The 15,899-nt window shown below is 35.6% G+C and overlaps 1 protein-coding gene across 1 annotated transcript; it reads right to left on the reverse strand.

Annotated features, from left to right (window-relative positions):
- Nucleotides 1-1,688: 1,688 nt before the first annotated feature.
- On the reverse strand, nt 1,689-7,307 carry LOC104216254 (BAG family molecular chaperone regulator 6). Its single transcript, XM_009766273.2, has 3 exons — nt 7,143-7,307; nt 4,216-6,151; nt 1,689-3,811 (listed from the first exon to the last, which is right to left on the reverse strand). Exons 2-3 carry the CDS (start codon nt 6,061-6,063, stop codon nt 1,811-1,813), a joined length of 3,849 nt encoding a protein of 1,282 aa, XP_009764575.1. The 5' UTR covers nt 6,064-6,151; nt 7,143-7,307; the 3' UTR covers nt 1,689-1,810.
- Between the last annotated feature and the right edge of the window lie 8,592 nt (nt 7,308-15,899).

Genomic DNA, 15,899 nt, shown 5'->3' on the forward strand with positions numbered 1-15,899 from the left:
AAAAAACCTTATTTATTTGGTTTTTCAATTTTTATATGTACTTGGCTAGTTTTGGTAAATCTATGACTAATGGCTAGAGGTTGGTAAGTTGAGACTTGTTTGGGATATTTGTGTAAGTTTTCTATAAAAAATATATAAATTTCATACATTTTTCGGCTATTATATTTACAACGGCGTGTCAATTTTTCTGAGTCGATATCTATGATTGGCCTGCTTAATTCCACCTGTCTCTTAAAATCTAATTCCAATTTTATATAAAACCTCCCTACAAGTTACGGTATTAGGGGAAAATTTTATTTTGTGTCTCATACAACTGACACTAGTTGCATGAGGCAACTTTTTTATCTCACAATTTTATGGACCCAGATTTTTGTGAACCCAGAAGTGTAAGACTAAGTCGTATGAGACACAAAATAAAACTTCTTACTTAGGGAAGAAAGTATATTTGTAAAAGAAGTGTCCGAATCCTAAAAAAGTAAACAAATCTCTTGAAAACCCTAGTGAATTAAGATGAAAAAAGACTACTTCCTTTATACGTAATCCATCCCAGCAGTAGTTCGCGCACGTAATGCTTTAGTCACTCAAACAGACCTTTATCACCAGTTTCTCAAGTACATGTTATCATGGGGGGAAAATATAGATTGCTGACCGTAGAAGTAAAATCTGCTCTATTTAGTGATAAAAAGGGTGGCAGATGCTACGTGAAAGTTTCCACACATAAAGAAAACCAACTCAAAACAAGTAAGATTAAGATCAAGACCCAGCAATGGAAACAAAAGTTCGTGTTTGTTGTTCCATCCAATGAAAGCTCTAAACTTCGTTTCGAAATTTTTAAGGCAGGTGCGACTTTTTTATCACCGGACTATTTAGCAGGTATTGCTGAATACAAATTGGATCCCGAAGAAGAGGAAACTGTATATGATACTGATAGGGAATACGATACTGATACTGATGGTTATCTGTCCTGTTCTCATTTTATGGAATGGCCACAAAAAACGGATACTGGATTAGACAAATTATGTGCTCCTGATCATAAACTTAAGGTATCAGCAAGTCTTAAGATATGGAAAAGGAAGATCATCAAGGGAAAGTTGGATGTAGAAATTGTGATGGAGAAGAATACATCAATAGTTGGTGGCTTTAACTGGAAATGCTTTGGCATGAAATATAAAGATTTTATGATGGAGGAAATAAATGGAGGCGCCGGTGGATGGGCAGCATTGATGTGTTCCTACGCATAGATTGAACGCTAGCTTAGCCTATTAAGGTATATTTCTTAGTTAGTTTCTCTTGGTAGTTATTATGAAACTTGTGATCTTGCTTATATATAGAGGCAATCATGCGAATGATGATTGTTTCGTGGATATTAGTGATGCTTACAGAGTATTACTTTGCTTAGTTACTTTATATAGTACATTTCTTTTTGCCTCATTTCTTAACCGTTGCTATTCTTTTCTTCTTTTCGTAATTCCATAGTATGCATTTATTGTTTGAAAAGTGATCATCTATTTCAATTGATTAGATATATTTAGTATGACCATTAGTTCAAATGCGGAACTAAAAGCTTGAAAAGCATAATTTGAAAAAAGATGTTAAATGTTAATTCTTCTGAAGAGACCACAAGAACGATTCTTCATGGGAAATTCTAATTTAGGTATAATTTTGCTGTGGTAAGAAAGGCCAACAACTGAGAAGAAAAAGGCTTATTCATAACTGTTATTCCAGAAACATAGCATACAATGACACACAGATACAGACCACATCAACCAAACTACTATCTCATCCAAAGATTTCACCAAGATTTATGTACTCACATTGCCAACCCCGCAGCTCTGTCTTTCAGTGAGTCATTCAATGGCTTCATACAGACTGAACCTGCTCTTGGTACCCTATATCGTCTCAATCTCAGCTTCTTCTTCCTGGACAATCTCTTCTCCAGGTCCTTAACTCTTCCAGAAAGACTGGATACAACAGTGAGTTGTTCTTTCCCTGCTTTTATTAGTTTCTCCATCATCTCCCTTAATTTTTCATTCTCTTCTATAAGCTTTTGACTGCTCTCTGAGAATGCATCACTATCAAAGGATACTTGGCTAGCAGTAGGTGATGATGGTGACATTTCCACTCTCTTCCATTCTTTAAGCTCCTTTGCATCCATTACTTGTGCTTCATTAGGCGTAGAACCAAAAGAGCAGACAGCATCAGCTGAATTACCTTCCACAGTATCACATGTCGATGGATATGTGCTGCGGTCCTCTGCTACACCAAGCTCTTTCTCCCCTAACAGCTGCGTCTCAGTAGTTACAGCTTCTGATTTTGGAGCAGTCATCACTATACTTTCATCCACTGGTTCCTCGGTCATAGGTGCAGGGTTATCAGCAGCCACTGGTTCTTCCTCTTGCATCTCAAAGTTTTCCTCCAGATGCCTCTGCTCAACCTCCACATTATTCTCTTTGTGTTCACTCTTGAGTACAGAGACCAAAGCATCACTGCGAGCAGGCAAAGCATCACTGCGAGCAGGCAATTCCTCACCTTGCACCTCCATATTTTCCTCCCCAACATTCTGCTTATCCTGAGCATAATATTCTTTGGCCTCGTCAATGGTAGCAGTAAATAGTTGAGGTTCTGCTGACACTTCAATGGTTTTTTTTGAATTAAGGATTTCAATGTCTCTCTCTACTGCATTTTGCATTTTCTCCTGCAGAACTCCAGTTGTTTCCAATTCCTCCATGTTGGTGGCATCTGTAGACTGCTTCATGGTAATTGCTTCTTCCTGTGAGTATATTGGAAACGCGTCTGACCCAGTGCTGCATTGTCCACGTTCCTCGCCATCCTCTTCCATACCAACCTTAGCATCAACATCAGAGATCTTCCCATCTTCATTTAATGGTCTGAGATCTTCTTTCTCCTGTTCTGGAGCATCAACTCGTACTGTTTTATCTGTTTCCAGAACTTCTGAATTTTCTTTTTGTCCATTGCTGCTGTGGATGTTCATTGGCCCCAAAACAACTAGTGTTTCACCTAATGCTTCCAAGTGGTGGTGCTCTCGCCTCTCTGTATCAGAGACTTTTTCTTCAGGAATATGAGCAGTAAGGTTTCCATTGTCATGTTGGAGGACCTCGTCTTTTCTGATCTCAGTAGACCCTTGAACACTAGTCTCTTCATCAAGGACTCCTTGCGGGAGCTCTTCCAATTCATCAACACCTCCACCCTTCCCCTTCAAACCACAACCTCTGACCTCTAAGCCCAAGTTTTCTGTCAGATCTACAGAAAATGGAATAGGATTTGGCAAAGATTGTTCAGCTTTGTCATGCTCTTCTGATTTCTCAACTACTACCGTATTCTCATCAGGTGACTTATCATTCAAATTTTCTTTAGATTCAGAAAGTGATTCTGTTGCCTCATCCACCATCTCCACTGCACCACCACTTGAAAAGTTCTCCACCACCTCCTCAACGTTCTCACTTTCTTCTTTACCGACCACTTCCTCTGCATTGCCTACGTGATGAGAGTTGGGGAGTGTCTCTGCCGCACAAAGAGGCTGCTCTTGACAGGGCTCCTTTGCATGTACCTTTATTTCTTCATCTCCCCGCGCTAAATCATCATCCTGTTCAAACTTTGGCACCTCTCGGCCTCCCTGCATGGAAATGTTGTCTTCCACCGTCCTGCATGCATCCCCGCTGGATTGAGCAGTTAAAGCCTGTTCACTTTCTGCCAGTTGCTTCTTACAGTTCAGAAGATCCAGCTTCTCCTGCAGGCTAACAAGCTCCTTTGCTACAGATTTTCTATATTCCCTAACGGTTGGATGTAACCCCTGGCGAAGTATATTAAAATTAGGATATAGGTGATTCAGTTACTTGAAAAGAAAATAGAAGAAAAAAGAATTTATCACCAAAAACTTAATCAGGTCAGACATGAAAACACAAATGAAAACTTAGCCACCAGGTACATTGGAATCTTCAAAGTCAAGTGATTTAGATAGTAAGCCAAAATTATACGAAAACCATGACACAATACGAATCATGGAGTAAAGCAGCAATATAATCAAGTTGATTTTGCATAATCAATCAGAGTTTTCATCTTAGCTGAGTTTCGAAATAAGAAAAACAAAATAAAGATTCACAGCTTTTGCTATCCTAACTGTCCCACTGAAATGGATATAGAAGAAGATAGATCATATTTTGATGATGTTTTGTGTAAGTTAGGTCATTCACATACCTGAATAGCGTCAAGCTTCAGCAGAAGACCCATTATGGCTTCTGTGAGAATAGTCCTCTGTTTGTTGTCAGCTGAGCTCTCCAAAGCCTGAATACAGTTTTTAAGCTCAGCCATCTGCTCCTTTATTTTAGTTATCTGCTTTAATTTCTTCAGAGGCTCCCATCTCCGCACGTTGAACCCTCGGTATGCCGACTGAATCACAGTAGCCGCGTTATCATCAGACAGCTTACTCCTATCTGGTTTCATGTACACAACTAAACCCGCATTTCCCTTCGCTGCTTCTCTGGCCTCACCAATCTGATGTCCTTGATTGTTGGACTGAGGTTCTGCTGCTACTCCATCAGGTTGATGCTTGAGCTCATTGGTTGCTTTACTAGTATCACCCTCACTGCTTTGGCCCCTTGCCTTCCCTTTCAGATCAGGGAAAACCGTATATTGATCTTGAAGTTTATCTTCTTTGCTAGTCCCTTGGGCAACCTTAACAACTTTTCTTTTTCCTTCACTTGGATCCACTTCTATGCTTTTCTCCGGCGTAGCTGTTGTGGATGATTTGTCAAGATGAACATTCTCCTTCTCATTTGATAAGATGGGAGGTTTGGAGCTGTCACTTGGCGAATCTACTAATTTCCGTTTCCCACCAGGAGGACTAGGGGACCTAGAACTGCCGTTACTGCTTTTTTTCCTAGGCAGGGGATCAACTCTTAGACAAACAGGGGGCAGCTTGGATGACTTTGTAGGAGAAGACGACTGCTTCTTGCCACCGTCTTCAGTGGTTTTCTTCTCTTTAGCATCAACATCATGCTGTTTGGAAGCATCTTCCGGTTTTCCATCCAAGACATCCTCAATTTGCTCCATTTGCCTTACTGGAATGATTTTCGTAACAGAATCTTTATTCAGTCCCTTTCCGTGGATTTCACTTCCTCTATTCACTACATTTTCTCTAGAATCGCTTCTATCCTCTTCAACATCATGTAACTTTGGTATGGTAGATTTTAAGGGGGAGGTCTGCTCCTGATCAACACCAGTCTCCTTGCTAACTTTGCCGTCTATTTCCTCAGGTTTGTAAGGCATCCAGATTATTGGAAATGGAAACTGTTTCTTGTTCATATCATCGTGGTGTTGTTTTCTGGGTGGATCTCCCCTTTGCTTTGGTAATTCCGAGTTGTTCCCTTGATAAGGAGACCATACATTCCAGATATTTGGTTGTTCGAAAGATCTGCAATCACCATACGGTTTCACATCTTTCACCTCATCCCGTTTACCTTCAAATCCATTAGGCTTCACGTGTGCGCTATTCATCATATAATCAGGTGGCATCCACAGAACAGGATAAGGACAATTCTTGAACCCAAAAGGAACCAAGGACTCATTGCTTTCATTTTTCTTATCCTGGTCCTGTTCTTCTATTTTAATGTTGCTCCCTCCTTTCGTATAACATGGATGATTTGGACAGCCACAGAAGTGATGACCACTTCCCATATTCTTATCATATTCGTACCGAGGCTGCTCCATAGTAAAATGGGGAGAAACATAATTAGCAGCATACATCACCGGATATGCTGGATTGCTACAGTTGTTGTAGGGAGGCAGTGGAAGGTAGGGATAAGGAGGACCGAATGCACACTGGCTCGGGGAATTGTTATGGATACAGCAACTGTGACACTGCGGTGGATAAGGATGCCCATAGTTACCACCACAAGGCCAGGATTCATAAGCTACAGAAGATGTAGCTGGATCAATGTTCAGATGATGATGATTCGGTTCAAACTGGGGATAATAAGGAGGGTTGTGAGGTACTCGGTTTCTTTGGTAAGGATGTGTGTCCATGAACCCATACATGGGATACATCCTCTATATTTAGGAAAATATAAATACTGGTAGCTTGGTTCCAATGCAGGTCCAAATTTAAGCTTCTCTTTCAAGTTTATGCGGTTACCTATTGGAAAATAAGAATACTAAGACTTCAGCGGATCCTCAAAAAAGAAGGAAAAGAATTAAAGGAATACAAGCAAAGGATATCAACAAACAAAAAACAGCTTTGCCTAAAATTAGCAGTTGTGGGAAAGATCTAAAACCAAGCTTAATCATCTCCATCACCTCTAGCAAGACAACCTAAGACTATGAGACTATTACAGAGCCTTTCTTTATATTAGTAGCAATTTCCTTCATCTGTTACTAAAAGATGTAATGTCTCAAGATTGTTCCAAACCACGCATACTGTTTTAAAGAGCATTTACTTACATTCACATTTTCCCTCATCTGTTACCAAAACAGTATATATTGTTTGAACAATCTTTGGACACTACATAGTTTTTTAAGTGATACACCCAAGAAATGTACAACTACAAGTTCAAGACATGCAAAAGAAACAGCATTTAGGCACAATATTTAAACACCCTCTAATGCAAATTCCAACACCCCTTTTAATTTCTTTGATTGGAAGATGGCAGAACTGTCTTTATTCAATCAGTGTGCCCAAAACAATACTTCTAATCCAAATCATCATCAAAATAAGAGAAATCCATCTTCAGACCTCTTAAGCCAAATAACAAGACAATGTTATAATTATCAAACTACCCCCCAGTCTCAAAAAGATAATACAGTCCCAACTATAATGATTAACACATCTAACAACTATAATTACCATTCGTCCCTTTAGTTTTGATGTTATATGGAAAAAATCCGTTTGTCAATTTTTTTTTAAATTTTGAACATAATTTACATATACAAAGTACTATTATTACATCAGACAAATTTGCAAGCATCTGAAAGTGGCAACGAAATAATAGAGCAATCCTGGCCAAATATAACTGACAGAATACCCAAAAACTCCATTACAATTAATAAAAAAAAAGAAGGAAATTCAGCCATCATTTCAGCATATGAATACACAAGCCGGTATAAAAAAAAATTAAAGCTAAACTTACTTTTAAGAAAGAAGAAAGGCTCCGTCCAATCGGTTCCACAAATCCAGATGACTCGGTTTCCGGTACAAATCGATCCACCAACCCAACAAAACCAGCTTCTTTAGTGCTCGAACTTTGCTTCTCTCTTTGTAACTGCTCCGAAAATCAAATGTTCTTTCTCTGATCAGTTGCTTCGCCATTTTTCTATTTATATATACTCTTAGGAAATGACTTGGGAAATTCGAGAAGTTCTACGGTTTTCGAGATGCTTCGCGCGCAAACGTTGGTTTATTAAGATATCTCGACTTTTCTTCCTTTCTTGCCACGTAGTCATTTCTGACAATATTTTTCATGGTAAGGGATTGGATACGATGGGACACAGGTTATCTCCATGATCTGCTACGGTAGTCATATGCCACATTGGTTTTAGATGAGCTAACCGTATGTTATTGGTTATTGGATTCTGATTATTTGTAACCGGTTAGAATTTATGAACTTCTAGATTTATTAAATTATTTGACTTGCATTATCGTGAGTTTCCTTTTGCCTCTAGATATTTCCATCGTTAGCTGACTTTTACTCTTTTATTTTTAAAACTAGTTAATTTGTCCCTTAAGATTGATTACATATAATTTTGTGACATCCTCATATCTTTGTCAAATAATATTATATATGTATCTCAAGAACATTCAATTAATTATCTGAAAAATATTACTCTTTGAGCAATTTTATCTTTTGCATATTTTGCAATCGCGAGTCGGGGGTCTCCTGGAAACAGTCTCTCTGCCCCTCGGGGTAGAGGTAAAGTCTGCGTACATATTACCCTCCTCATATCCCACTTGTGGGATTATACTGGGTTGTTGTTATTGTTGTTGTATATTTTGCAATCGCAACATTATCGTTGTACCTTACTAATTTAATTAACTGTGATTTGTATTGGATAAGCCCTTAATAAAATCCTCCCTATCAACTACCAAGAAGTTTTCACTGCAAATAAAAATTAAACGCAACTATTATATATATATATATATATGATATTACACTAATTTTAAGAATATTATATATAAAAAGAAATTTACTAACATGTGTTTTGGTACTGGTTGCATGAAAAGTTGGAGATGCTTACGTTAAGAAATGAATTGACAAATGATTTACCTATTCCTCTCCAATTATATACTCAAACAACTCGTATAACAGCAAAAGAAAAATATAAATTTTTTCCTCAAATTTTCAATAACAAAGTTAAAGTACCTTTCTCAACTCTTCCCCCAAAATGATACCCCAAACATGGCAAGCAAGTACCTAAACAATTTGTAACATTAAAATACAAAACTGAGAATAGTGTGTATCACCAAGTTAATTTCTTTCGCCATTTTCATGCATATCCTATATTTCAGCGCCTGAACATTTAATAATTTTCATAGAAATCATATTCTCAAAAAATTCAGTCAGAATGAAGGAATGTCTTGAAATTGATTTGATCTTTGTAAAAGTCATATGACAATTTGAAATTAAACGACGTTTACATAAATGAGAGATCGAGGAAATACATAGTGATAAAAGATGGTGTAGATAATGGGATGAAAAGAAGGGTAACGATCGTCGATATACCAACTTTCACATTAATACATATTATTAGATTAAAACTAAATAATTGTAGTAAATTTTCACATTACTACATATTATAAGATCAAAACTAAATAATTGTAGTGCATAATTGCCTGTTGGCCAAATCCATAAGCTATAATATTTGCAAGAAGACAAAATTAAGCAAAAGTAGAAAGTAATTAACAAATATTTAATTATCTTTTTGCTGAAGCTTTGACCCAAGCTCACAAGAATCCTTCACTGCTGGATATGTTCTTCGTGTGGTATATGATGAGGTAAGTGGTATTGGAAAAATGAGATATAAATTACTTACTTACTACTATAATTTTTAAAATAATTACAATTGTTGCACGAGCTCTCATTTTTATGGTTGAACTATCACATTTTTCCTCAATATTTCATTTTTTTAAAGGCCATAACCTCTAAATAAAGATGCATGAGCTATATGGGATGTGGACTTTTTAAAATAAGAGAAATGAAAAAATATAAAAAAAAATAGTAAAAAGATAGAGATAAAAGATATATAGTATTTTTGCACTATGGAATGTGATATATCAACAATTCTATTCCAGTTTATGCAACACTATAAAATATGTAAGGACGTAGAAAACCCTTCCTCAACATTTCTTCTTCCGAGAAAGAAAAAAGGACTATGTCCATGGGTCAGACATGAGAGAAATATATTCAACATCAATAAATCAGACATATATACTATATTATTTCTTTGATCATCATCTCAAATGCACCGCAATTCACTCTAAAAATTATCTAAATAAACAAATCGCCTATGAAAATTAACAAATCCACTAAACTAATTATAATTAATCAAAAAGCTTTGGTGAAAAAGCAAAGCAGGCTCACAATAAAAAAATATTTGAGAGAATTTAGAGAAAAGATAAAAGAGGGTGAAAAGATTGGAAGTGTATTTCCATTCTTCACCGGTGGAGGAGGAATTAAATAGTAAAGGGTGATTTTTTATCTTTAAATGTAGTAGTTGAAAAGTCAAAAAATTTGGGTATAAAATTTTGAAACGGTGCATTTCTCTTTCTTAATTATTAGTAATATGAAACTGCAATTAATTTTTTTCAAAACACGATCTTTCTTTCACCAAGTAACTGTAATTAATACTTAAATTTTTTAATTATCAGTGAATGAGCCTGTCTTTTCATTTCTTAACCGTACAGAGGCGTAAATAATTAATATGTTCAATGAAGGGGTATGACTTTGAGTTTTTAACTATTAAAATAGGAGAAAATCTCAATAAAAAGGAGGAAAAAGATAAATATGATTCCTAGCATTTGAGATATGTCACATCAACTTTCTCATTCCCACACAATTATATATATAGACTTTTTGTTACGTCATTTTTATTTCTTACACTTTCATATATTTCCTCTGTTTTAATTTAGATGAGGTAATTTAATTCGGCACGAAGCTTAAGGAAAAAAAAAGAAAACTTTTGAAACTTGTGGTCTTAAAATCTTAAAGGGTAAATTTTTTGTGATGTCATGACATTTGTGTGGTTATAAAGCTTCTCATTAAGGGTAAAATGGATAAAATGAAGAGTTTAAAGTTGAATTATTTTTAAATTTAGAAATATGTCATTTATTTTGGAATAGACTAAAACGTAAAATACCTCATCTATTTTGAAACAGAGGAAATAACTAACAACGTCTTAACAGGTAGGCCCTACAAAAAGAAAGGTAAAAAAACTCAACTGAAGAATAATGTCCAAAATTTCTATTATATCTATTATATAGAAGAGCGAAGTGGAGGTCGACCAAGGGTAGAATAGTAATTTAGACGTCTCTATTAAAATGGTGTTTTTTGTCCTTTTGTCTTTCTCATTCTAAAATTCAGATGAAGATTGTTCTTCTTATTTCATACTACTCTTTCACTTCTCTTCATCTTCTCAGCTAGCTATTGCTATTTCAGGTATGCTTTTCTTTGATTTTTTTTTTTTCTAAATCTTCTTCCAGCTCTTTTCAGATTTTCCAATATCATAGGCTCATAGCTAAAATCCATGCCTGTTGTTGCTATGGTTCTGCCCTAACTCTCCCTTCAATGTTCTTTGTCCTTCATTTTATTCATTTCAAAGACTACTCTTTCAGTTTTATTCGTCTTTCTCGGTTGGGTGTTACAATTAATTTCGGTTCTGATTTTGTTTCAATTTTTGTCCATTTTTTTTCAATTCTCTTCGCACTTTCCAATTCTTTTTCCACTTTCTGCTCTACTTTGTGAAATTATTATGAATTCTCAAGTTGGTAATTTGTTAAATCTGTCATCAGCTAGAAAAGTCTTGATTTTTTCATATTTCAAGATATTAGATATTTTGTCTATACATCTTAATGTCAAGAGAGGCTAAAATGGATTTTGAGACTTTTGAGCATAATCCTCTTCTGCTACTTGAAATGATGGTACAACCCCTCATTTTTTTTCACTTTTTGTTTCTTATTCAGGTGTATTCTATGCTTTGGATATTTATGCTTCTACAAATGTTAAAGAATTCCTTAACAAAAATTCAACTTTAGATTCTTGATTTTGGTTACAAAAATTAAACATGTAATTGAAGTCTCAATCTTTAGACATATTTAGGGAATAGAAAAGTTGCAGACATGTTGAATATGAATTATAACAACAATGAAACCTTTAAAAAAGTACTTGTTGACAAATTAAATGGACTAAGAGATCTGAATTACATAAACTAAATTGATGGCACATTAAGAATCTTGAAGCTAAAAAAACAAATTACCACTTTATTATTTTCAAGCGACGTCATCATTCGTTTCTTTCAAAGATCATTTTTCTTATTTTGTGCAAGAGACCAAGAATTATCACGCACTCTTTCTTAGTTATTCATCTAATTTAGGAGACGTATTCCAATAAAAGAATGTTCTCAATTTCCTAAAATTCTATTTACTAGGTCAGAAGTTGATTGTCGTTTTTTTTGAGCTTCTAGATGGTATATGCAAGGTAATTGATCGTTTTGATGAAAAGTCTTTATTGATGGAATTGAATCTTAGACCCCACACTATCATAAGGCTTGGAGTAGTTAAGAGGGTTTTTTTTGTTCTATTTTGTTGAGAAAAATTATCAATTAATTAAAATTTATTTCTTTTTCTTTTAAGTGATTGAACGAGCTTATGAGATCAGTATGTTGATATAGAATTTTAAGAGACTTGAAATAGTTGCAATATATCCATGGAGTTGTCAAGTATATATATTCTAATAGATACTGAATCTTTCACTAGGTGCCGTCAAAGAAATATTTAAATGGTGCATCCTAGAGGTTTTGATTTTATCTCTTCTAACTAAAATCATTGATTATATGGATACACACAGCTCAGATGGTTCCATTAAAATATAAGTTGGTTCTCAATCTCTCTTTGCATCTATGCCTGCTAAAGTACACTTTTGTGTTTGGCTGTTTTACTTTCTATTTGATAACATCTAATTTTCTTAAAAATTCTTCCGATTGTTGTTTGTTATGGATCCTTATGACTTATATGCATTATTTCTTACAGAAAGATTGAAACTAAATTTTTTTTTGTCACAACTCGAATTTCCCACCGTCGGGATCGTGATGGTGCCTACTCCTGAAAGCTAGGCAAGCCAACTACTATGATTTTAACATATTAGCAAGTAACCCAAACAAAGATAAATAGCAACTAAAGCTAAGCATATATAAAGTACGGAAGTGTTATAACAATTCAAAATACTCCAATACATGACTACCCCAATGATCTGGTGTCATAATTTCACGAACATCTACGAATTTCTACAAACACTGGTTTAGAAAGAAAAGTACAACTATTCTCGAAAGGAAAAGAGACAACAGAAAATTAATGCGGCGAAAAGGGGACTTCAGGCTCTGCGGACGCCAGCAGATCTATCTTGGTCTCCCTGGACTGAAGTGCAGGGTGCAGTATCAGTACAACCGACCCCATGTACTGGTAAGTGTTGAGTCTAACCTCGGCGAAGTAGTGATGAGGCTAGGACACGACAACCATATAAACCTATGCAGTTAAATCATATATGAACAGAATAATAATAACAGAAAATGACAGATAAAGATGGGAAGGGGAACATGCCGCGGGGAATATCAGATTCTAACAGTAATTTAATAGAGAAGCATAATGAATGCCATATTTGTATCAACAAGAATAATGAAATAGTAACACGTGCACGACATCACCCTTCGTGCTTTTACTCTCGCTCTCACCATATGAAATAATAGAAACGACACGACATCACCCTTCATGCATTAACTCTCTCAATTACCAAGAAATTATCATAAGCCTTGTTCAACATTGATAATCATCAATTTAAGCATGGACAGTATATAATAAGAGCCACAACAATCATGGTATAAGACTCACGGGCATGCTCGACACCAACACATAGATAGTCGCCACCATACCTATACGTCGTACTCAACACTATGTCACGACCCAAATCGATGGGCCACGATGGGCACCCGGTACCTTACTCAACCGAGTACCAATGTAATGTATCTTTCTTATTACATCATCATATACACGTGGCATACGAGCCTAATAGGTCAACATAATCATTTATAAACTCAAAACATAGGCCGACAAGGCCGTACAATCTTTCACGTACACGGCATATATCTACAAGCCTCTAAGAGTACATAAATGTCAAAAAGGTCGGGACAGAGTCCCGCCATACCAAACAATACACGTCTAAATCATACTAACCAAACAAGCAACTCCGAAACAAAAGGAGCGCACCGACATCTTTTGCTGAGCTGATAGCCTACTTGGAGGGCTCTCGACCTGTCTATCGGGACCTGCGAGCATTAAATACAGCGTCCCCAGGAAAAAGGGACGTTAGTACAAAAAATGTACCAAGTATGTAAGGCACATAAATAAGTACATAACAGACATGGAAGAAATATGGAGTACATGACTCAACTTGTACGTCTGAATAACTTTGTAAATCATGAAATAATTATAGTATCATGCATAGGCGTACGAATGTCATGTTGTGCATAGGTACATGTTTCATAACATCATCAGCCTCTGAGGGAATCTCATCATATCATATCGACCATTATGGGAAAAATCATCATCGCATACCAGCTGATCAGGTGGTGGTGCGTATATAACGTCATAATCTTTCCCATATCCCATATACATATATATACATATATATACATACATATATACACGTATATAACGCCGTTTGAATCATATTTCAGCCTCTGTGGGCAACATCATCAACATATACCAGCTGATCAGATGGTGGTGCGTATATAACGCCATAACCTTTTCCATATCTCATATACATATATATATATATATACATATATATATATACATACATACATATATATGCGTATATAATGTCATCTGGTCATGGGTCAATGCACATGAATGTAATGCATGAAAAGTACGTTAATAAAATCTTTCGGAGCTTCATAAGACCATTTTGCCTTTGAGTAATATCATAAAGTAAACTCTTTTCAACTTTCGTTTTTTTTCTGAAACCTATGAAAAGATGATAAAATATTATGATACACGGAAATTCAAGAACATGGATATCTCTAATACTTTTATGAATAGAGTCGTTCATGGAATTTGTGCATTTGCATGTTTCGTCCGTATCGTATGGATCATGCCAAAAGAAAGAAGGAATAGCCTTAACATACCTGGAATAGGGAAAACTCCTTATTATATTTTTGGAGAATATTACACCGTACTCCTTTAGAACCGCAAAATTTTACGTTGCAACGGTTCTAAGAAATCTATTGGAATTGTTTTGTTTCAAGACTAGCGTCCGTTCTTGTTGGAGTGAGCTTGAGATTGCCCTTTTTCGTTAGCTTCATATATAATGTCATCTGGTCATGGGTCAATGCACATGAATGTAATGCATGAAAAGTACGTTAATAAAATCTTTCGGAGCTTCATAAGACCATTTTGCCTTTGAGTAATATCATAAAGTAAACTCTTTTCAACTTTCGTTTTTTTTCTGAAACCTATGAAAAGATGATAAAATATTATGATACACGGAAATTCAAGAACATGGATATCTCTAATACTTTTATGAATAGAGTCGTTCATGGAATTTGTGCATTTGCATGTTTCGTCCGTATCGTATGGATCATGCCAAAAGAAAGAAGGAATAGCCTTAACATACCTGGAATAGGGAAAACTCCTTATTATATTTTTGGAGAATATTACACCGTACTCCTTTAGAACCGCAAAATTTTACGTTGCAACGGTTCTAAGAAATCTATTGGAATTGTTTTGTTTCAAGACTAGCGTCCGTTCTTGTTGGAGTGAGCTTGAGATTGCCCTTTTTCGTTAGCTTCATATAAAACCATTAATGTCTTTTATGTTAGCTTCTTATGTATGGAATCATAAGAGCTTTTGCTGGAAACCATTAAACCATTAAAATAATTCTTTCCAATTGTTGGAAGAATCGTATTATTTAATTTGTCAAGGTTAGGTAGCCTTTTAAGGCTTTTCTTTTAACTAAGTGTCACCTATTCAATAATATTCAAGAGTCATTGTTTGATTTAGTGGTTTGCTGCCACGTGGGGGTGGGGTGGGGATTTTGATATTATCTAATAATTAATTAACTAATTAAGTAATATCCCGCTACCCGGTAATTAACTAATTACCACATAATTTAAAAATTGGCCCGAATTACTTAAAATATTACTCACTTTTTACATACCTTATACATATTTCTATCACGACCATGTAGTACCTTGTATGACACTAGTCCATAAATATCGGATATTTTAGCTCGGGCCATATTTTATCCCAAAATGGCAAACTTTGACAAAATTCATTTTCTTAGACTTGCTCCCCCTTTCACCTTCATGAATTTACTAATCACTTGTGAAATAGCATAATCCTTATAATCCCTAAATAATATTTTCCTTGGATTGATGTCGATTACCTTACGACAAATTCAAAGTAAAATACTGCAGGGTGCAACATCGTCGTAACTTATTACTGCGAAGCGTAATATCACAGTAATGTAATACTGTCTGGTACAACACTGTCATAACGTAATACTGTAGGACGTAATATTGACGTAATATTGCGGGGCGTAACATCATTCCCCCATTTGGAACATTCGTCCTCGAATGTTGACTAATGCTCTTATCATTTTTGTAACTTATAGCTTCTGAAT

Source organism: Nicotiana sylvestris, chromosome 1 (genome assembly GCF_000393655.2).
Source record: "Nicotiana sylvestris chromosome 1, ASM39365v2, whole genome shotgun sequence".
Taxonomy (NCBI): Eukaryota; Viridiplantae; Streptophyta; class Magnoliopsida; order Solanales; family Solanaceae; genus Nicotiana; species Nicotiana sylvestris.

What these genes read in the sequence shown, in the direction of transcription:
- LOC104216254 (XM_009766273.2), bottom strand. Translation starts at nt 6,063, where the DNA reads ATGTATCCCATGTATGGGTTCATGGACACACATCCTTACCAAAGAAAC. An exon ending in TGAAGCTTGACGCTATTCAG is followed by an intron (nt 3,812 to 4,215) that starts GTATGTGAATGA and finishes ATACTTCGCCAG; the next exon opens with GGGTTACATCCAACCGTTAG.